Here is a 21,665-nt window from a genome sequence, read left to right as displayed (position 1 = left end):
GTCTTCAAGTCAGGAACTAGAAAATTAGGACCATACAACCAAGAACCAACTTTAAGTGTTGAGTATTTTATCAAGCAGCATGTAACAACTGTGTTGTTCCATCTCAGGCCCTCCAAGAACTGTTTCCATAGACACCAAAAGCTCTCTTTGTAAATTTTGGCAGCATTAGAAGTTAATTCAAACTTTAGGAGAGGTACTTGTGTGTAGTGCTTCTGGTGGGATGGAGTTTGCTGCCCTTGAAAATTGCATAGCTCAGTCCCCGGGGAAGCAGGAGCCTTTGGGGCTTAAATGTATAGCTTGCATTACATCTAGTCAAGTAGATCTCATTTTATGAAAGACTCATCTTGTCTCTGAGAGGAACTGTGCAGCTTTTCTTGTGTTGGAATTTTATTTTGCTAATTATATTTCTTTCCCACTGCATATGTTCAAACATTACTAATTATTGGTTGAATCTAAGCTTGATGTGAGAGATGATGCCTTCAGAGAAATTCCTAAAGCCTATTTATTTGTAGCTTTTTTATTAGTCCATTCAATGCAAGATCTGTAAAAGCCGTGTTCATTTATAGTTATATTATTGTGAATGGGAAAAGCAGGTGGGATCTTGCTTGAAACCGTTTTACCCCCAGCCCCAGCAAACCAAACCCTTTTTTTGCCTTACTTGAACGACCATTTTGTAAGCGATGGTTATTTCAGCTCAAGTCTGAACGTAAGCAGTGCACACAAACGTAAGAAATTGTCTGTCTCTCTTCTGAGAGTAGATCCTTTTAAGAATGGACCATTGCTTCTATATTATTTCAACATTGTTTATAGTTTGTTTCTCCTGCATGGTATAAGCCTTTCTAGATTTTTTTTTTTATTTTTTTTTTAATTGTGGTGCCTTTTTTCTCCTCAGAATATTGACTGCTGCAAAAATCAGTAGCGGCCATCTCTCTTCCTGCCTTGTTTAATTCACCTTTGGTTTCCATTGTGTCCATCCCGCATCCAGGTGCCAGTAGATGTGTGCTCTCCTCTCTTTCTGTCCCCTCCTGGCTCAGTATTAGTTGGCATCTCTGCTGCTCTGTGCTGTCGGTTCCTCTTGTCTCGTCTCCTCTTTCACCTCGTGATCGCTCTCCACCTTCCTCTGAACTTCTGACATCGCTTTGATGTCCCAACTAGCCCTTTTCATGCAGTCTAGGTGTCAAGAAACTTAACTCTAAACCATTTGTCACCCTGTCACTGGAAGACTCCTTCACCCTCGGCCCCACAACACCTCTCTACTCTCTTCCCACTGCGGGTGCCTTGCTGCAGTCTCCTAGCCAGCCCGGGCTCCTCCGCTGCCACACGCTCACCGACAGCCCTGCCTGTGCTCCCCGTCCGTCAGGCTGCCGTCCCCTCGGCTGCTCTTGGTCCCCGAGGTCAGGGTACGTACCGAGCAGGCAGGCAGCGATGCTTCCCAGGAGACTCTGCCGGCCACTGGGGATGTTAGCAGTGAGGTCTTTGGGCGCAGAGGCGGTGCCCTCTGTGCTTCGTGGTATCAGGGTTAGTAAATGCTGCCTGAAATCACTGACGTGTGTGCGATTTCGTTGCCTTCTGCAGAAGTGATAATGGCACTGCCTGCAGCACAGAGCAGCTCAGTGGACAGAGTTGTGCTGCCTGCAAGGTAACAGTTAATGAGATCTCCTCTGTTAGCTGCGTTTTCCAGCCGGCAGTTTAGCTCTTTGAGGAGGTGAAGTGAATACAATTAATTTGAACTTCCCCCCAACAAACCATTGCACTGGCGTTCCCAGCTAGCATCACAGGCTACTTCTGTTTGTATTTTAGGTATTTCCATTTAGCTATGCATCTATAATAGAAAACAAATGCAGTGGTTTTTTGACATCTCATCTAACCCTTTGCATGATTAATCAGTTCATTAATCAGTTAATGAGTAAAGTTTAATAGACTAAAGGCTGAATCTCTGCTTGCTGGGGTATGAGCTTGTTTTGTTTGTCTTGGAGTGAGAGCAATTCAAAGATCTGGTGGTAATTTTTGTTTTAAGGATCTTCAGCTCTTCCCCTCCAGCAGTCCCCATGTGAGGTATCAGCAGGGCAGAATCCTTGACTATTGCAGGCTTCTTGCAGTCATGTATATTTTATATATATATTTCAAAGAGGAATTGAGCATTATGTCCTGCTCGAAAAGGACTTTGTCTAACACTCAAACAATTGGGGATTGGAAACATAAGGAATTTTTTTCTGCCTGAACAGACATTCAGTGCAAAGAAAATCCAAGTGTCTGTAAACCCCAAAGTAGATGTGCGTGTGAAGAGTCTGACCCAGGCTTGCTTGCAAAGCAAAAGCTTTGATGGCTAAGGGCAGGATTGTCCGTATCCCTGTTCAGATAGAAAAAAAAAAAAATTGGAAAAAAATCAGTGTTGTTTGGCTGTAAGTATTGCTTGGCAAGTCAGAGTTTGTAGGATTGTTAAGAGGCAAGACTAATACCCAATTCAGCAGTGTCTTCCTTGGCTGGGAATGAAACCTCAATGTAACCTGGGAGTCTCTGAGCCCTCACATGGTTCAGGCAACTGCCTGCCTGCAGCCGCCACAGCACGTCTGCGCTGTACCAGCTCCTCATTGACCACTGCGCACGAGAAACTGCGTGGATTGCATCACGGACCGGTTCATGTAATGATGTCTGTGCAAGTTGTCCTGGCCCTGTGTATTAAGTTGTTAATGAATAGGTTGCTCTGGAGATAAATTTTTGGTTCAGGTTTCTGGTTAATAGTTTTATTCCTTTCTGTATCTGGTGAAATAGAGATTTTTATGGGGATGGGGTTGTAGGTGAGGAAGAACAAAAGGGGTAAAAAGATGAGAAATAAACCAAAATATCACAGTGAGGTATTCAGGTGCCTGAGTTTGAGCTTGAATCTCCTGCATCTTGAGGTGAATTCCCTAACTCCAAGGCTATTTAGGAAAACAAATGATCTTTTCACAAAAGTTTCAGGTTCCACAACAGTGTTAGTGACTGCTGTCATACTCCTGGCTAATAGCGTCAGTGAGCAGTCTCTAACATCTTGAGTGGGTCTTGGGAGAAGTTGTATTAATTCATATTAAATCAAACTGTGTGTTCATATAATACTGGTGGGTTTGGTTCATTTTGTAAACTGGCAGTCTTGAAACATTAGCCTGTATGCTGGGCGAGCGCCGCAGTGCTGCAGCTCATGAGTGTTGCATGCTTTGGGCTCCCAGCCAGCAGTCGTGTCATTTGAGTAGCATATTAAGTGCTCATGTAATATTTATATCTCTCTTATAAGAGATATTAAGGAGGGGAGACAATTCAGCTTTGCAAAAATAGAAACTAAGGTGGATGTTGATAGGGTTTGGTGTCAGCCCCAATGATTGCTGGTTTTATTAACAACAGCATGCGGGGTATAGGGTGGCACTGGCCTTCCTTCACAACACCAGGCTCTTTTTGCAAGATTGGCCAACAGACAGGTACTTGGTAGCTAGCTGCTGTGCACGTTATGTTGCTTGGTTTCAGTGATCCTTTAACTTGGTTTCATTTTGAAGTTGCCAGGGAGCAGCAAGAGGAGGGCTGCTCTCCATGGGAAAGCAAGCGGGCAGGGGTCCCAGCGCTCACAAGGCAAGCAGGACAGACCCTGAGACGGTGGCCAGGTCCGACCAGAGTCCAGGCCATGAGGCAATGCCACAGTGATGAGGCAGGTCCAAGGTCAAGCTGGGAAGTTGATGTGTAGTTCAGGGTTAGGATCACGCCCAGTGATGGCCCGAGAGGTCCACAGTGTTGCGGCAGAGCTGAAGGGGGCATGGACGTGGCCACAGCTCAGCTGGAGACCGGCCCTCCTCCCATGCAGCTCAGACAGGTTCTATGGGCTTAGCCAAAATGTGGCTCCTGGTCCCATGGGTGTGGGGGGGCTGGGGCGAGGCTGGTCAGGGCCAGAGAGGCTTATTGGTGCCCTTGGGGCCCTGGCAGAAATAGGTGAGGTGATGGAGCCCCCTCCCCTCCTCATGATTTTTAATTTTCTTAACAGTTGTTGTGGTGCCTAGCACAGACAGGACAGAACCTGTTTGGAAGTGTTGATCTGCAGAAACAAGTGCAATTTAAGCTTCAGCACAACAAATTTGGGTATTGCATGGTTAGAAATGAACAGGATGCGCTCATCAGAATGGTCTGAACCCTTGCACCAGATCAGTTATTAAAATGCCAGGACACTCAGCAAGGCGACTAACTGGCCAAATGTAGGTGAAGACCACCTAGGAATCATGTAGGGAGTTATTTGTAGGTGTTGGTTGGAGGGGAGTTACCCATGAGTAGATGCTTTCTGGATTTTGTTTACAAACAGTTAATCCAACGCTGTCTGTTGCAGCAGACAGGGTAAGCTGTAGAAACTGTCTCAGTGATCTAAAAATGCTGGAGGAGGCTGAAATCCCCTATTGCATGTTTTGCTCCTGTCTGAGATCACAGTCAACTGCAGCAGCCCAAGTCACAACAGCGTTGGGAGTTTTTCAAGATGGAAAGTGGAGATCCCAATTTGGGAGATAATGTGCTAGCGCTCGAGGGTTAGGGATCACGTGTGCTTTCTGAAAAGCTTCGGGCAGAGGTACACACACACATATCACAGCTTCAACAGACTGGTCTTGTGTGTTGAACTACAAATTAGTTATAAACTTCCTCAGGTATTTGAACACCAAGATGTGGGATCTTGCAATGAGAAATGCTGATGTTCAGCCTGTGGGGAGAGGAAGCGAGGACTGGTTTGAGTGAGACTGGGCAGACTGGGATGGAGGAACAGCTGCATGACCCAAACCCTCAATGGCACGACTCGTGCTGACCCAGCACGTGGTGCCTGGCCCCACCGTGGCCAAGTGGGGCTCTGGCTCCTGTGGCTCCACAGGGGATGATGTAATGGCTGCTGGGAGTCAGGTGTTTGTGGGCTCCCTAATTCCTGTGTCCCACTCAAGGTGTACTGCGTCATGAGCGCAGGGCGTTCCTTAGACTGTTGTGTGAGCACATGTAATTACATATAGCAGAATGGTAATGAAGGACTTGCTGTGAAAATAACTGCCTCATAACTTTGGTCTGTGCTTGAAAACCAAGCCTATGCTTTATGCAGTTCCAGGGAAACTGGTTTCAAACGTTTTTGGTGACCAGCATCAACAGAGTATAATTACAGAGACGTGGTTTCCAGCACTCGCTATGTTAACTCCTTTCCCCAACTTTTATAAAATGCTCGCAGGGCGCTAGCAGCATGATCTCCGAAAGGGATTCGGAGACCACCTTCGATGAGGATTCCCAGCCTAATGATGAAGTGATGCCATATAGTGACGATGAAACGGAGGATGAGTTGGACAGTCGGCAACCTGCAGTCGAACCAGGACAAAACCAAATCAACAGAGATGCTGAGGAGAACCAAGAACCATTGAAAAAAGGTAATATTGTGACAGAAACTTGATTGTGTAGCAAATGATCCTGAATACAGAGGCTGAGCTATGTATGGATCAATTCGATTTTTGTGCGTATTCATTAGGTAGGATTTGGAATGGTGTATCTGAATCTGTGGAGGAGTAATTGATGGCAATTCAGTTTAACAAATGTGAAAATCAGCTTCATTTCAATCTGCAGACAGAGTTCTGTGCCACTGCTTGTTGCATAAAGCTAATGATCTGCATGGTGACCTTGTCTTAATTAAGGCAGGCCCTAGATGTACATAGCCTGTGGTCTGAGAACTGCTCGAACAGAACTTCAGATATGTGTCTTCCCCATCATTTGGAAACTTGAACCAGCATAAACCAATTTGCTGTGTTTAGTTAGTTGGTTTGCATGGATTTCTGCTTTCTAAGTCTTGTGCAGATGAGATTTCAGCTTCAATGCTAATTTTGTAGCCTCATGATCTTCTTTGCAGTAGTTTCAGAATCACAGAAAGGTAAGGTGAGTAGGAGTTCAACAAAACCCGTAAAGTGCAGTCTGTGTGCTGCCACCAGCATAGGAGCGTAAATGGGAGGAGCCTCTCTGGCATGTTTTAGACATACCTGTTCTTAACCTCTGTCCAAGGCAAGTGTGTAACTCCCCTAAGTACCTTTTTTCCCCCCCCCCCCCCAGTGTTGCAATGTAGGTACTTTTTATTTAACCACTGCCTGTTTAATATATATATATAGGTTTCTTCCTGCTTGTGTGGCAATAGGGAACAGTTGATCAACTCTCATTTTATAACCACCTATTATATGTTTTCATTTTATAACCACCTATTATATGTTTTCATTTTATAACCACCTATTACATGTTTAGGTTTGGGGGTTTTTTTATGACGACTGAGGTAACGCAGTCTATAGAATAAACAGAGTTTTCTTAGCCTCTCATCATCCTTCATATTTTCTTGAGTTCTTATCATGACTGTTGCTCTCTCCCCAGATCCCCCTGTCTTATTTTATCCAGATACTTTATTTCATAGACACAGTACACCAGCAACCACAACTTTGCCTTGTGGCCTAGTATAAGCACAAGAAAAAGAAAAAAAAGAGAGAAACAAAACTAAAACAGGACCTCCTACACCTTCAATTTCTTTTCTCAAGTGTACTGTGCCTTTTCCTTTATCCTGGTGAACTGGACAGAATCTGAAAGCAGGGAGATGAGTTTTGATTCTGCCCTCCAAGGGGCTCGTAGCCCCCGCTAGTTCAGTGTAACCACAAGTCTCTGCTGTCTATACAGTTAATGTTAGCCAAATTATTATCCAAAATATGGACTAGAGCTATGGATATGGCAGAGTTCCTTTGAACTACAAGCTAGGGCAAAAGCTTTAAGGAGGTAAGAGATGTTACCATGCAGGCTTGGTAGGCCAGTACTCTAATCATACAGCTTCTAAGCAGTTGACAAACTTTTGTCAGATTTTTATTTTTTCTTCCTCTTTAGATCCTTTGGGTTTTGTTTGTTTAAATCATCTTTGCGTACATTTTCTGGTTAATAGATAATTTTCTGGCATAAGTTGCAGAATTGGTAGAATCTGATGACTGGTTCAGTAGCTAATTATATTCAAGTAGTGCTACAAAAACATCATCCTTTTTGCTGCTTATTTTTTTTCCCCTCAACAAGACGGTTTTCCTGTTATGTTCTTTTAAAGGTGATAAACTACTGATGCAGCTTCCCAAATATTAGGTGTTGATATCACTTCTAAGCAGTTTAAAGTAATTTCAGGGAGCTTCCTTCCTGCAGGTTTTATTTAAGACCTAATTTGCCACTCTTCCATCTGGGCTGCTAAGATTTTATCAGCACTGCAATGTTTCTGTGAATGTGGTGAAGATATGTTCTTGTAGACATGGTTACAATTTGCTTCAGTCCTGTCATCAATAACTTTCTCAATTCATGCACTTCAGTAATGCTTATCTTCTTTTAAACCAAAACCTGATCCTCCAGTAACTTTTTTTTTTTTTGGTAAATTTTATGTAAGGCAGTTAAGACCCTGTGAGTCGCAGCACTTCTGTGTAAGCCCTGACCAGGATGTACAGTGTATCTTCACCATCTGGTGTATGTTTTCATTTATGCAATCTTAAATACAAGTGCTAGAGCAAGATAAATATTTCTCTACTATCTTCTCAGCTTGCAACCAATATTCCAGAAAAGAAAGTTGTATAGTCACAGATCCTGGACACATCAAACGAGAACTTGCTTTATGTGTTGGATGGGGGAAAAAAAAAGGCTTTGTGTCTGGATTTGAGTTTTTAAGTTTGAGTCAGCCTTATCAGACCTGACTACCTTACAGTGGTCCTTACAGCAGCCCAGGAGTGCCTTCACACGTGCTTCCCTGCAGGTCCCTGGCAGTGGGTGCCAGTCCCCATTCCACACCTCTGCCTCCGGGAGTTTCACCCCATCCATGCTCTGCAGTGCTGGATGGGCTTAGGTCACGAGAATCCCATGAAACCAAAAAGAACACCCATTAAGAACAATTACTGTGGGTTGGAGAAAAGGGGGAGATATTTGGCTGATGAGTCAGGAAAGCTGAATTTCAAAATACTGTCTGCCTCATCCATCCCAGGCAGGCAAAGTTCTCCTGTGAGTCAGCTCAAAAACTTGCTGAATGAGTTCAGTGGGGAGTTTCTTTGATGTGGGCAGGGCCTGAATTTGTGGGTGTGGGTGGGAGGATTAATAGTTTATTGGTGATGCAGGTTTGAGGGCAGGAAAGGGATCTGAAGGATCTTGAAGGGAAAGAGGTAGCCTGTGAAAGAGGGGGGCATGGAAAATAACTTGACAGCAGGAGTCGTTCTGGCAGTAAATAGTGGTGGACCAAAAGCTACTTATGTCCTAGATGAACCCCATTTAAAGGTGGACTTCATAGGACTTAGATTAACAACAGGGACCTTAAGGTGGAGATGGATGGTTTGTTAGCAAGTCCTCTAGAGGGTTTTTCCTTAGGGAGGCTGTAATGTCAAGTCAGGTTTTAAATGCTAAGTACTGAAGGTGACAGAAGGAGGCAATATTGCTCAGCTGCTTTGTAAACAATTTTATCAGTTTATGGTCCAAAACTTCAGAAGGTGGTCGCAGACATTGCTTGTTTAGTTTTGTTAAATTTTACTGCAAAATGCAATTTATGTTCCTGAGTTTTCAAGCAGTCAAACGAAATTGATGGCTGAAAAAATAAAATGAGCACTTCAGATTTTTACCTTTTTCATGGTTGTAAATGAAAACCATTGCACAGTATGGTTATATGAAATAATTGTTTTCAAAAGTTGAGTGGACCTTTTCATTTCTAGAAAGACTGAGAAACCCTGTTTTGGGTACGTAGTGCTTCATAGGTATAAGAAAAGGAAACCAAAAGAGGGGAAAGAAGGGAATTTAGTGTGAATAAATGTTACTCCGATAGGTTTTTAGTTTCTCATAGAACTTCCAAATTGCTAATCACCACTTCTTCCTACCTCAAATTATATTTTAATTGTTAATGAAGACAAATAGCCTGGAGACTTCCTGAAAACCTTTTTTTAGACTATGTACTAAAAAGCAGGTACCAGTCTTGTTTCAACTGAAAGTACCTTTAAAATATGGCATTTCAGAGAAAACCTGAAACTGGCTGATTTGTTCCTTCATGTTTATAACAATCAGACCTTGACCCATTTTGCCTTGTCTCTTCCAGATTGCAGCTGGCAAGTTAAAGCAAATGATCAACGCTTCTATGAACAGCCCCAGTTTAAGAGAACAGTATTTCTGTGCTTCAAAAAAAGCAGATACGCAGTAAGTTTTCTTTATCTCAGTTATGTGCTAACAGTACTTGTCAGGGTGAATACTTTCTTAATCTCAGTAAGATCTTTGGAACCACTGGTGATTAGTGTAAAAACCACAATTAACACTTCTTAGGATTTCCAACAAAGGTGAGGAAGTATAACTGGTTTTGGGTTTGTGAATGGAAAATCAAGGTATCAAGAGACTTGTTTAAGATGAGATAGAGAATTAGAAGCCAGGTGTCCTCAGTGCAAATTCCGAGTTTTATTGGCTGTTGCAAACGTCCACATAGGTGTCATCTTTTGTATAAGAAGTCTCAGTATAGTATTAAGCAATATCCTGACTAAGCTAGACTGGGATAGTCTTAAAAATAGACATTTGGGAATGTCTAGTCATTTAAACAGTATAATTCTAGATACACCTAATTATGATAAAGGAGACATTTTTATCTCATTTATCAAGACAAAAGGTTGAATTTTTTTTCCTGTTCCTAATTTTTTAACCTTTCAAAGTAATAAAGCTGTGGTGCTTGTATGTGGTGCTGGTTGTGAGTGACAGAGGCTTGTGGGGTTACTACATGTGGAGTGCCCAGCTTTATCTGTGATGCATTGGCTCATTGGTTCCCTTGTACCTGCTGAGATACCTGCCTTGCAGACTTGAGGCAGTTTGGATTATCTCATGCATGGTTATGAACTTTTAATAGTAAAACTGCTACAACTGGAGGTATTCAAATGGAAATCCTTCACGTTTGGACTAGGTAGGGACTGGCACTTGTGAGAGTTAACCTTTGCTGGATCTGACATTGTCCCTCCTGAATAAGTCTAATTAACAGTCCTTTTTATCTGGATTCATTATGTGTAGTTTCATGCCTGAGACCAATTATATCCCTAATAGTGATGTCGTATATTGAGCAAATAATGTCAAAAGACATTACAGAGAAGATTCCCTAGGAGGAGAAGAGCACTGAAGTTTCCTTCCCTTCTCTGTCCTCATCTGGCAGTGCCATGTGCACTGTGTCATTTACTGGGGGAGAGGCTGTAACCTTTCTACACTGTGACTGTGCAATGCCCTGTAGTCCTCGGTGTAGCTAAAGCTTCAGTCTGAGATGCTTTTTGGGGTATGTTAATGTCAGTGAAACAGACCTTTTTTGCCTTATTTCATTAAGATGGTAACATTAAGATGTTAAACTGTTGAGGAAAGGTACAATTCTAACAAAGTTCATAGGAAAGATTTCACTAGGAAAATGCTTTACTTAAAAATAGGCATTGTACATTTGTAATGTAAGAAGAATCTGTTGTTGTGAATGACGTTTGGTTTTCTTCAACAGGCAAATGCAATTAAGACATACAAGTACAATCCTATCACTTTTTTACCACTCAATCTGTTTGAACAGTTTAAAAGAGCAGCCAACTTCTATTTCCTCGTTCTTCTCATTTTGCAGGTAAGAAAGGCAGAGAGAACACTAACTGTAAAGTGAATTTGAGGTGCTAATCTACTGAGCCGATAGCACAATTCAGTGCTATCCTGTAAGGGAATGTATCTGAACTACTACAGAAACTAAGCTCATCTCAATAGAAATCTGGAACAGCCTACCCTAGCGTTGTATTAGCTAGGATGAGCTAGTTGCAGAGTTCATGAATTTCATGGGGAAAAGATGTTTCTTTTACTCTGTAAAACATGATGGCCTTAAGTTCCACTCATGAATCAGAAGCTCCAACACAAAATACAAGCAACTACAATTGTTAAAGAGAAGCCAACGCTGAGGTAGGGCAGCACAGTCAAACTCTCCCCCTAGAGTTTGTTCATCTTCACAACCTGACTTAAAATTCTCTCTCTGATGTGTTGGTTTTCCTTCTTATGTTACAGTGAGATCACTCTGAAATGTCTCTGAATAGAGCTTGATTGGTAGTCCTCTACTGAACTGATTTTATTTGTCTTTTATAGTCGATTCCCCAAATAACTACCCTGTCATGGTATACAACACTGGTGCCCTTACTCTTGGTGCTGGGAATAACTGCCGTCAAAGACCTAGTGGATGACATTGTAAGAAACATGTTTTGTTAATATTAAGAGCAAAACACCTCAGTGTTGTTAACTTCTTCAATTGTGATATGTGGTAGGGAGTACATTCTCTACTCCTGGTTTTCAGGCTCGTCACAGGATGGACAACGAGGTTAATAATAGGACATGTGAAGTCATCAGGGATGGAAGGTTTGTACTGTTACCTTAACTTTGTAAGTGATGTTTGTTGTCTCGTTACTAAGTTTCATCACAGATCTTAAACCATAGATGATAGGGAAAGTTCAGCTTTTTGTTCTCTACTGTTCCACATGTCTGTGTGAAAACCCAATCGAAAATGGAAGAGAATTGCCCAAAGGAGTAATTTAACTTAATTTTGTGGCACTAAATCTGTGCTAAGAGCAGCTTCTTTGGAGAGAAGGGCAGAAATTCATATATAGGTGAAGAGGGAAGAGAAGAGGTAGGTTGACTTCTAAGTTATAGATGCCCAACTAAATTGCAGTTTCCAAAAAGAAAAAACACACATTGCCAAGGTGTAATGTTTTTCTACTAAGGAAAGTTCAATATTTCAAGATTTATAGAGTGCATAGTGTTCTAGATTAAATAGTAATAATTATTGAACTATCTTGATATTAGGTTCAAAAACACAAAATGGAAAGATATTAAAGTTGGTGATATCATTCGTCTGAAGAAAAATACTTTCGTTCCTGTAAGTGCTTTAGATATATTTGTTTTGTTTCTAGAGAGTTCTGTACAAATCTTGACTTGGATTTATTTGGTGCTTATTTATTTGTTTTTCTAGGCTGATATTTTGCTGCTATCCAGCTCAGAACCAAATAGTCTCTGCTACGTAGAGACAGCTGAACTAGATGGGTAAGGCTCTATCTAAGGATTTCTTGGATTTAATTTTGGCTTACTGGTAAAAGAGCAAGAAGTGTGTATTTCAGACTCTACTTGTCACTTGTTAAGCCACACCTGGAAACGGTGTCCAGTTTTTGATTCCCACAATTCAAGTATCATTAAAAATTGGTGAGGGTCCACTGGAGTGCCACAAAGATGTCTGAAGTGTTGGAGTACATGACATATGAAGAAAGGGTGAAGGACTTGGATTTATTCAGCCTGGAGAAGAGACAGGTGATTTAATCAGTCTTCCAGTATCTCAAAGATAGTTACAGAGAAGCTATTCTCTTCACATTGACAGGACAAGAAGCAATGGTTACAAGTAGCTCCAGAGGAAATTCTGTCTGCATTCAAGAATAATTATTCTCATGGTAGATAATTTTTACCGTTGGAATAGGTTGCCCAGAGAAGTAGTGGAATTTCTCTCACTGGAAACAGTCAAGGCTTGGCTTGACAGGGCCCTGGATAACCTCATCCAACGTCCTGCTTCCAACAGGAGGTTGGACTGTTGATTACCAGAGTTTTTTTTCCAACCTGGACTTTTTTATGATTTTAAACTTTACTTATGCTGTGTCAGTGGGAAAACAATTTTTTCTGTGGAAGTTTTTGATAGAAACTGCTTAGATAGCATAAATCTTACTGTGTCTCTCACATTGCTTTGTAAATGTTTTAGTTCATGTTATCAGAAAAGCTAGTGCTGAATTCTTTTAGAGAAGTCTGTAATGATACGGACTTCCCCTAATGAGATGAAATGTTAGTTTTTCCAAATGAGTAGTGTATTCCTTACTCAACCTTTAGTAATCTTAAAAACGATAACTTACAACATCATGCAAAACAAGAATCTGTTTGTGTTGGGAAAGGTTAGTTCTTTATTGAAGCTGTTAACAGTATCAGTTACTAAACACTGTTTTCAAATAACCATTACTTCAAACTTAATTACTGCATTAGTAAAACAATGATTGTGAGAAGCTTCACTCATGTACATCAAGCAGAGGTAAAAGGGGTAAGATTTCACTTGTGAAGAAACTAACCAGTGTAAGAACTAGTCACGTGGTTCATGAATGCTTCATATCCGTGCAAATGCATGGCTTTGCCATTGCTTCGAAGTAGGAGGTTGGTACCTATGGCATATTGATTTGCTTAATTTTGTTCAAACTTCTTTCTTGTATCCATGTTTTTAATAAAATGACCTTTTTATCCTTTCTTCTTAGTGAGACTAACTTAAAATTCAAAATGGCACTTGAGGTAACACACAGATATCTTCAAGAAGAAAGTGCGATGGCAGACTTTAATGGTTTGTACAGTTATATTCTTACAACTATTCAAATGTTGCTCAAGCAGTTTACAGTACAAGTAAATAAAATGTGACTGGGGATCTAAGCGTTGCCAATGATGCTGTGATTCTGGAGTTAGTGGCATCTTGGCTTTCGTCATGAGGCAGCGTAAGCAAGTTGCACAAAGGAAACTGCTGCTGAGCAAAATGTAGTCTGTCTGAAGATGAGACCTTTGCCATGAATGAGCTACAGCACACTAAGCAGAGATGGTGGAACCCTTTATTAGTGTTTGCCTGCCTGTTTTCTTTGGAAAAAAGTATGTTTGCTGTTGGGAATGGATCTGGAAAATACCTTCTATTGTCCTTTTCATATTTATCATTACGATCTAGCTGCTTTCTGTGCATGTTGTGGAAGCTTGAAGGGCAGAAATCCCTTCTCTTACTGAGATCTGACACAGGGTTTTATCTCAAGCTGAATATTTAGCAATTCTAAAATTGCAAATGCTTAAAAAAAAAAAAAAAAGGCTTACAATAGAGTGACATGGAGAAGTAAGCAACTAGGGACTGTTTCTGGTTTCCTCCAGTATGAGAACTGAGGAACACGAAGTGAAATGAGCATCTAACAAATTAAAAATAAACAGAAGGGAGATGCTTTTTCACACAATACGTAGTTAAGCTAAAATTCACAGTTTGCCAAAGGATGTTGTGGATGTAAAAAGTTTGTGCTTTCAAAGAACATCTCTTGAGCAAATTTATGTGGAAGGAGAGCCTGCCCACAAAGGTGTCAGCTCTGGTTCAGAAGATCTGTTGGCTGCAACTTCCTGCAAGACTGTGAAAGCATTTCAGTGGCCTGCGCCTGTAATTTGACTCTTCCTTGCACATCCACCTGTCTTGATGAGAGGCAGGGTTCAGGGCTAGAGGCAGCAGTGTTTTGGCCTGAAATTGCCACTCTGTGCTTCTCTGTAGCAATCAGTTTGTTTATTTCTGAAACACAGTTTTGATAACGGTAACTGCAGCATGAACCAAAATTTTAGGATGAGCTCAGTTTTGGGGATGGAAGTGCAAATATATGGCATCAAGTGCCAATCGTAAAGTAGGCAGTGGGAATAGGGCAAGTCCCAAGAGTCAAAGTAAAATGTCACTTTTTCAGCCGTAATATTTAGGCATCTGTGCGGTGTAGCAATGCACAGTGGCAATGTTTATCTATAGCAATGTATTGCATGAAGGTTGTCTTCCCCTTGTGGGATCATTGCTAGTAAGTCTTCAATGGCAAAATGAACTGAATACTACATTCATGCTAGAGTGTAAGATCCAGAGAGATATAGGCTCTTGTAGGCAGGCGTTTGTTAAAACTTGAGAAATATTAAAAGAGAAGGTGAACAAAAAGTGCCCTATTTGGCAGTAAATGCTGTGCATAGCGGTCTTGGTGCAGAAATTAATTCTTTCTGCTATTGCAATCTGTAAAGTAAAATACCACCCGAAGATACCATATTTAAAATATCAGCAACACAGCACTGAATATTTGTACACCCTGAATTTCAAATAAATAGTTTATTCAGAACACCTGGTTTTCTCAAAAAAACAACCTCATGAAGTAAAACTACTTCTATGGTGGGTACAAATTAATGCATTTTTATTTAACTGTTGTATATTAAACATTGTCCACCAAATTTTTTAGGACTGATTGAATGTGAAGAACCTAATAACCGACTGGATAAGTTTGCAGGAACGTTATTCTGGAGAAACATGAGTTATTCACTGGATGCTGATAAGATTTTATTACGTGGATGTAAAATCAGGAATACAGACTTCTGCCATGGAGTGGTCATATTTGCAGGTATTTATGAATTGAACATGTGTAATATTTACTGACTAAAAGCATGCCCTATATGTGAAATAACATCTTCACCTTATAAACATTGACTGTATTTTTGTGTCCCAGTTTTGTAAAATAGTAATAATAGCACTTGTTTGCATATTGTATCTTTCCTTTTTTTTTTTCTTTATTTTTAGGTGCTGATACAAAAATAATGAAAAATAGTGGAAAGACAAGATTTAAAAGGACAAAAATTGACTCCCTTATGAATTACATGGTTTATACTGTAAGCCTTTTTGTTTAAAATTCAGACGTTTTGAGTTCATTTTTAAGTGAATAGAGTGAATGCAAATTCAGGAAACTTTTTTTTTTTTTTTCCCTTTTGGTGTAATAAGTATGTTTCCACTTTGTTTGGCCTGATGAGTTGAGATGAACTAGGATGAAATCTAAAAAGGTGCCTTGCTGTTGGCAGAATCTGTGACCCTAAACTGCAGGTGTTGGGCAGCCTACATGATGCAGAAAAGTGCTTCAAAACCAGTGTTGCAGGTGCTTCTGCTTGTCTGCACTGAACTGTTGGACAGAGACCTGAGGACCCAGGTCCTGGTCCAGATGTCCGTTCAGCCTGAGAAGTTCAACACCCTTGGTTTTTGTCCTTGGTCAGCACCTGTGGCATGTGTGTATGAGGAATACCTGCTGTCCTACAACCTGCACTCTACTGAGTGTGATTCCCTGGGATGGGGAAAGAGGAGAGAGAAGCTGGCCTGTTGGCAGGCAGAGGCACTTATCTCAGCACGACTGCGGTTCTGCCCCTGCTCCAAGCATGTTCATTTACTCTATTTGCTGCCTGCTTAAATGAACATAAAACATGAAAATGATGCTTGGGGAATAGAGTAAAATTAGAACCCAGATTATTTGAAGAGACCATTTTGTGGGAAAGTTTTGCTCCCCTTCTTACTTACAAATTTGTGTAATGTTCTATTTTGAACATGGAGATTTGGGATTTAAGTCGAGCAAATGTTTCTGAAGTGTCACAGGCCTCTCTCTGTACACTGTAGATTTTTGTCGTCCTCATCCTGCTGTCAGCTGGCCTTGCCATTGGACACACTTACTGGGAGCAGCAGATTGGTAACTTGTCTTGGTACCTCTACGATGCACAAGACTTCAGTCCTCCATATCGCGGCTTCCTTAACTTTTGGGGATATATCATTGTTCTGAACACCATGGTTCCCATTTCCCTTTATGTGAGGTAAGTACGTACCTAGGCCTTTAACAGCTGAATTGGTGATAAGATTGGATTACTTAACTTAGAGACTAATGGTGAATGGACTTAATTTCCCGTTGGTGGTAACAAATACAGCTTCACGTTGCATGGAAAAGCATATTAATTCTCTGTCTTACTGAAAAGGCATTGGATGTCTTTCCCTCTTCACTGAGATTTTGCAAGAAAGTGATCTGTATTGCTTTCCTATAAAATCATCACTCAAGGACCTTTGACTCAATTTAAAGATATCAAGCTTTTCTTACAGTATTAAGTATATCTGCTCTATACTTTGATGAAGGAGAAAATTCTCCCAAGCAATGATCTCTGACAAATTTGCAGACTTGATCCTGCTAGTACTTAACTTCTCAGTCTAATTCTGCAGTCACAGTGCATGAAGAAAACTACTTGGGAAAAAAAAAAATTTAAAATGGAAAAATCATATTTTCTAGATTTACTCTCAAAAGAGAGGTCTTACAAGTCCATGAAGTATGAATAATTTTGCCTTTGACAAACCTGTCTGTAATATATTTGAATTCATCCAGACTCCTACCAGCTCTTCTGCAAGTTGTATTTAAAATGCTATTCCCAAGTGGGATTTCTGTTTGTTATGGGAGCAGCACCATCGATACTTCTGGCTTGATAAGGCCATAGAGGCTTTTCCCCAATTACTGTGGTGTTGTTGAAGCTGAGCTGTGTGGTCCAACATCAGTTTGAGTGGCCTGTGTAGGGGTGATGGTGCTTTGTAATGTGCTGGTAAGCGTGATTGTTTTGTCTTAAGATCCTGGGCTGTCCGAGCAATTTGAGTCCCAGAAAATAGTCAGAGTCCCCTGAATCTGATAATATGTCATTATTTTGAAATACGAGATGCAGCTGGGAGTGAGAACATTAATTTTATTTCATTTAGTGTTGAAGTGATTCGTTTGGGCCAAAGCTATTTTATAAACTGGGACCTGCAAATGTATTACCCTGAGAAGGACACGGCTGCGAAGGCCAGAACCACCACGCTGAATGAGCAGCTGGGGCAGATCCACTACATCTTCTCTGACAAGACAGGAACACTTACACAGAACATCATGACTTTTAAAAAATGTTGCATAAACGGCCAAAGATATGGTAAGTCTGTGCCATGCTGCTGCGCCCTGTAGCGAAAACTGTGGCTAGCACAGGAACTCTGTTTTGTGACAGGAGCATGGGGGAAGACCATGCGAGTCCCTGTGTAGCACAGCTGGCAGCCTCTGACCAGTCTATACAAATGAGTAGGAATTTGAATGCTTGTTTGAAGTCAGGTGCATATAAGTCTTTTTAGTTTCAACTGAACTTCCACAATTTAGCCCCAGCATTTAGTAAAGCTCCAGTAAAATTGAATTGTTTGGGTTTCCTCACTGTTTTCCCCTCTAAAAAGTGGAAACTGATAGACTTCTGTGGAAACTTCCCAGCAGAAAAGTCAGAAATGAGTAATTTACAGAATACTTTACTTCTGGTAGAAATGCTTCAGGGACAAAATTAATCTAGGAACAAATTAAAAAATTTAGTAAGAGCAGCGGTTTTTCACTTTAGTGTTAATTACTTCCTTTTCCAATCTTGTCTGGATTTCAATATTCAGAATATGCAGGATATGTGCTCCAGAACTATTGTTTGGTCGGTTCAAATAACAAAGAATGCAGTGTGCTAACACCATGTGATTTTTGAACATCCTACCTCTGAAGAGAGATGAGGAATTTCTGACAGTGAAAGCTGTGTTAAGCCGACACAGATGGTCTATGACAATTCCACTGCATGCTTTTTTTCCTTATATTTGCTTTGGTGTCACTAGTATATAAAGGTACTGTGGCTGCAAATGAGTGATTTTTTAAAAATCTGAGCTATTCTAGTGTGGTAGATTTTTTTTTTTTTTTTTTTTTTTTTTTTTTTTTTTTTTTTTTACTATGTGAATGAGTTGTAAAAACTTTGTTGTTCTGTCCTGTGCCTTCTGATTGATGGTGCTTGCATTGCAGGAGACTGCCGGGATGGAGCAGGGCAGCTTCAGAGTCACCCAGAGGTAGGTCGGTCCGATCTGGCGCTGAAGTCCCTATGGTCTGTAGAACAGGGAACATTCCCTTGCCAAAGTCTGAAGAGATGCAGGTAGGCACAAAGCTATTGCACATGAGATGACTCAAACTCTCTCTTCATCTGTTTTCTACGCAGCAAGTGGATTTCAGCTGGAACATGTATGCAGATGGAAAGTTTTCATTCTATGATCACTATCTGATAGAGCAAATAAAATCTGGAAAGGAGCCAGAAATTCAAAAGTTCTTTTTTCTGCTTGCCATTTGTCACACAGTCATGGTTGACACTTCTGATGGTAAGTATGGTTTTTGTTTGGTTTTTTTTTTTTTTCTTGTGTAAGTGGAAACAAGTGAAAAGCAGTGTTAGGCTGCCCTTTAAATTAAAAGCAAGAGCCGATGCTATTCCCTGTGCTGAATTTATCTGACCCTTTATGGAAGGAGGACTGTCTTTATGATAGTTACAGTTGTGGCAAATGCGCATCTTAACAGCCGATTTAGAAAGGTAGGGGAACAGCTTATACAGAGGTCTTGTGTTTTCATGTTATGGGTCGTCTATATCTGTTCAAATACATGTTTAAAATCTCAAAAGCATAAACCTCAAATAAAATGATAATGACACTAGCATAGTCTCTGGTTCCACATAGATATGTGAAAGTACAAACACATTTGGAAACTTCTTTTCAGTGTGGAAGAGCAAGTGTTTTCAGCATGAGGGTTTTATGCTCTTACTCCGTGATCCACAGCCCCATCGACGTATACAAATCATGTATGTCTGTCCTAAGAGTATTGGCAGCAAATAAGCAAAATGAATAACAAAAATGTGACAGAAACTAAATTCAGAGGTGAACAGCTATTGAAGAATTCATGAATGTGAAAAATAAGGTTGGAAGATTCAATTAAAACATTGAAGAATAGTATTGCTTTACTCCCATCTTTGTGAGATATCCGTGAAACGGGCAGTCTCCTGTCTTTTCTTGCTCTTCCTACTCATGGTTTTGGGGTTGTTTCTGCTACATTGTGTTGGTGTGTGTGGCCAAGGATTTGTCTTTTGGAGCTTCTTTTCAAAATGCTTAAATGAATGTATTGAGAAATTAAGATATTTAAGTTATATTTGTTTTGAGACAGAGAAGTTACAGTTTTTGCTTTTATACCTGGAGGGAAGAGGGTTCCATGACCTACCCTGTTTGGAAAGTACAAGTAATAAAAAGCGGGGGGGGGGGGGGTGTCCCTAGTCCCTCCCCTGTGTGTGCACTGCTATCAGGTGCTGCAGCAGTGTATTAGAGACCACTTCAGAAAAGGAAAGGACTTTGCACATCCAGTTCTCAATCACTCTAAAGAATGGATGTGAATTTTTTTAGCTATGGTGTCCAAGTGCCCCTGTAATGCTCAGGTATATCCTGACGTTCTCTTCTTTTCACTGTTTCAATGATACAGGTCAGCTCAATTACCAAGCAGCTTCCCCAGATGAAGGGGCCCTTGTTACAGCAGCCAGAAACTTTGGCTATGTTTTCCTTTCACGAACACAAAATACTATCACTATAAGTGAAATGGGGATTGAAAGAACTTACGATGTCCTTGCTATCTTGGATTTCAACAGTGACAGAAAACGGATGTCTGTTATTGGTAAGCTGATTACAACTAACCTTTAAAGAAGAGGTCACTTGTATTTCATAGGTGAAAAAGTACATGCAGAGGAAGTTGAAGTCAAGAATTACAGCTGTGTAACACATGGTCCTATGATAGATTTTAATCCACATAGCTCTGGATAGCAAAAGAGAGGCTTTCTAATGAGGTACAAATGTGACCATTAGACAGTCCTGGTGTTCAGATGTGGCCTCTGCTGAAGGCCATCTTAGGGCCCTTTAGTAGAAGCTTGAAGAAATGCTGCAGAGATGATTTATTCCCCTTTTTCCCCAGAGAACAAACAAGTTGTATGTTCCTTTAGCTATTGGAATACTAGCTATGCAGTTTGAGGTATAAATAGCTCCTTAGTTTTGGTTTTAACTATCTTTAAAGACGTCAGTCTTGGATCAGTTAGAGATCTGTTGTTTTTAAGGCTATAATTATGGTGCATTGTATCTCTAGCATATGTCTCTGCCCAGCTGCTGTGGGCAAGGGAGATGTTAATACTATATGAACCATTATCAAAAACATAATTCTTGGGAGTTTAAATATCCTCTCCTGTCATGAGAGAGAAGAGGAAATGCACTTGTCAACCAAGTTACATAACTGAACAATAGTAGAGATGATGAAGAAGAAACATGATCTTGTAGTTTTGGTACTTAACAGCAGTAGACTGGAAAATCTAATCTGAAACTATTCCTTTATTTAAATATACTCTTAACATTTTGTCTCACCTCTCATATTTTACTCCACAGTAAGAGAATCGGGTGGAAGTATCAGACTATATTGTAAAGGGGCTGATACAGTAATTTATGAACGGTTACACCCAAGGAATCTAAAGAGAGAAGCTACAGAAGAAGCACTAGATGTACGTTTGTATTTTATATGCCTTTTTTAAATTAAAAATTGTTTATTTCTGACTATAATCTGATTTTATTAATTTCCTTTTCCTAAGCTATTAAACCAAATGCAGACCTATAACTGGTTCTACAAGTCATCCCAAACCTGAGAAATCATCAAAGTGATACAAGTTTTCATGCATGTTCTTAAAAATACATTCATGAGAAGTTAACTTAAATTTTGTGTACATGCTTTTTTTTTTTTCATAATTATCATTATTCTAGATCACTACACTCTGTTCTATTTGTCACCTCTTCAGTCTTTCAGTTCAGACTGCCTTGTCACCTATGATTTAATTTTTGGCATTTCTGGAATACCCAGGACTAATTGCACAGTTAGATTTATCAGACTTACCAAACGCTTATGATCTTAACTCTTATGTCTGGACTGCGAATGAAGAGTTTTGTTTTGTGGACATGTTTTTTTAATTATTTTTCAGATTTTTGCAAATGAAACTCTTAGGACACTCTGCCTGTGCTATAGAGACATTAGTCATGATGAATTTGAAGCATGGAATAAAAAGTTTGTGGAGGCCAGTGTAGCTACAGCTAATCGTGATGAAGCTCTGGACAAAGTGTATGAGGACATAGAAAAAAACTTGATTGTAAGTCAAGCTTTAAATTTTTAGTGTACTTTTATTCTTATATA

At 40.3% G+C, this 21,665-nt stretch overlaps 1 protein-coding gene across 11 annotated transcripts in view; it reads left to right on the top strand.

Moving 5' to 3' along the window:
• ATP8B1 (ATPase phospholipid transporting 8B1) overlaps window positions 1-21,665 on the top strand; it is a 45,419-nt gene that overhangs the window by 10,675 nt on the left and 13,079 nt on the right. For 10 of the 11 annotated variants that reach the window (XM_030004336.2, XM_030004334.2, XM_030004332.2 and 7 more), the window contains 17 exons: window positions 5,213-5,405; window positions 9,095-9,192; window positions 10,508-10,621; window positions 11,125-11,223; window positions 11,330-11,391; window positions 11,836-11,908; window positions 12,002-12,072; window positions 13,311-13,393; window positions 15,051-15,209; window positions 15,386-15,474; window positions 16,244-16,434; window positions 17,354-17,562; window positions 18,444-18,487; window positions 18,634-18,790; window positions 19,929-20,117; window positions 20,873-20,985; window positions 21,457-21,621. In XM_030004336.2, the coding sequence (XP_029860196.1) occupies window positions 5,225-5,405; window positions 9,095-9,192; window positions 10,508-10,621; window positions 11,125-11,223; window positions 11,330-11,391; window positions 11,836-11,908; window positions 12,002-12,072; window positions 13,311-13,393; window positions 15,051-15,209; window positions 15,386-15,474; window positions 16,244-16,434; window positions 17,354-17,562; window positions 18,444-18,487; window positions 18,634-18,790; window positions 19,929-20,117; window positions 20,873-20,985; window positions 21,457-21,621 (2,097 nt within the window). In that variant the 5' untranslated portion in view covers window positions 5,213-5,224. Of the gene's footprint in view, window positions 1-1,407; window positions 1,519-5,212; window positions 5,406-9,094; window positions 9,193-10,507; window positions 10,622-11,124; window positions 11,224-11,329; window positions 11,392-11,835; window positions 11,909-12,001; window positions 12,073-13,310; window positions 13,394-15,050; window positions 15,210-15,385; window positions 15,475-16,243; window positions 16,435-17,353; window positions 17,563-18,443; window positions 18,488-18,633; window positions 18,791-19,928; window positions 20,118-20,872; window positions 20,986-21,456; window positions 21,622-21,665 lie in introns of those variants that run through there. The other variant, XM_030004326.1, reaches the window with a different exon arrangement.

Source organism: Aquila chrysaetos, chromosome Z, assembly GCF_900496995.4.
Source record: "Aquila chrysaetos chrysaetos chromosome Z, bAquChr1.4, whole genome shotgun sequence".
Classification (NCBI taxonomy): domain Eukaryota; kingdom Metazoa; phylum Chordata; class Aves; order Accipitriformes; family Accipitridae; genus Aquila; species Aquila chrysaetos.
This window is presented reverse-complemented; position numbering and strand designations above follow the sequence as displayed.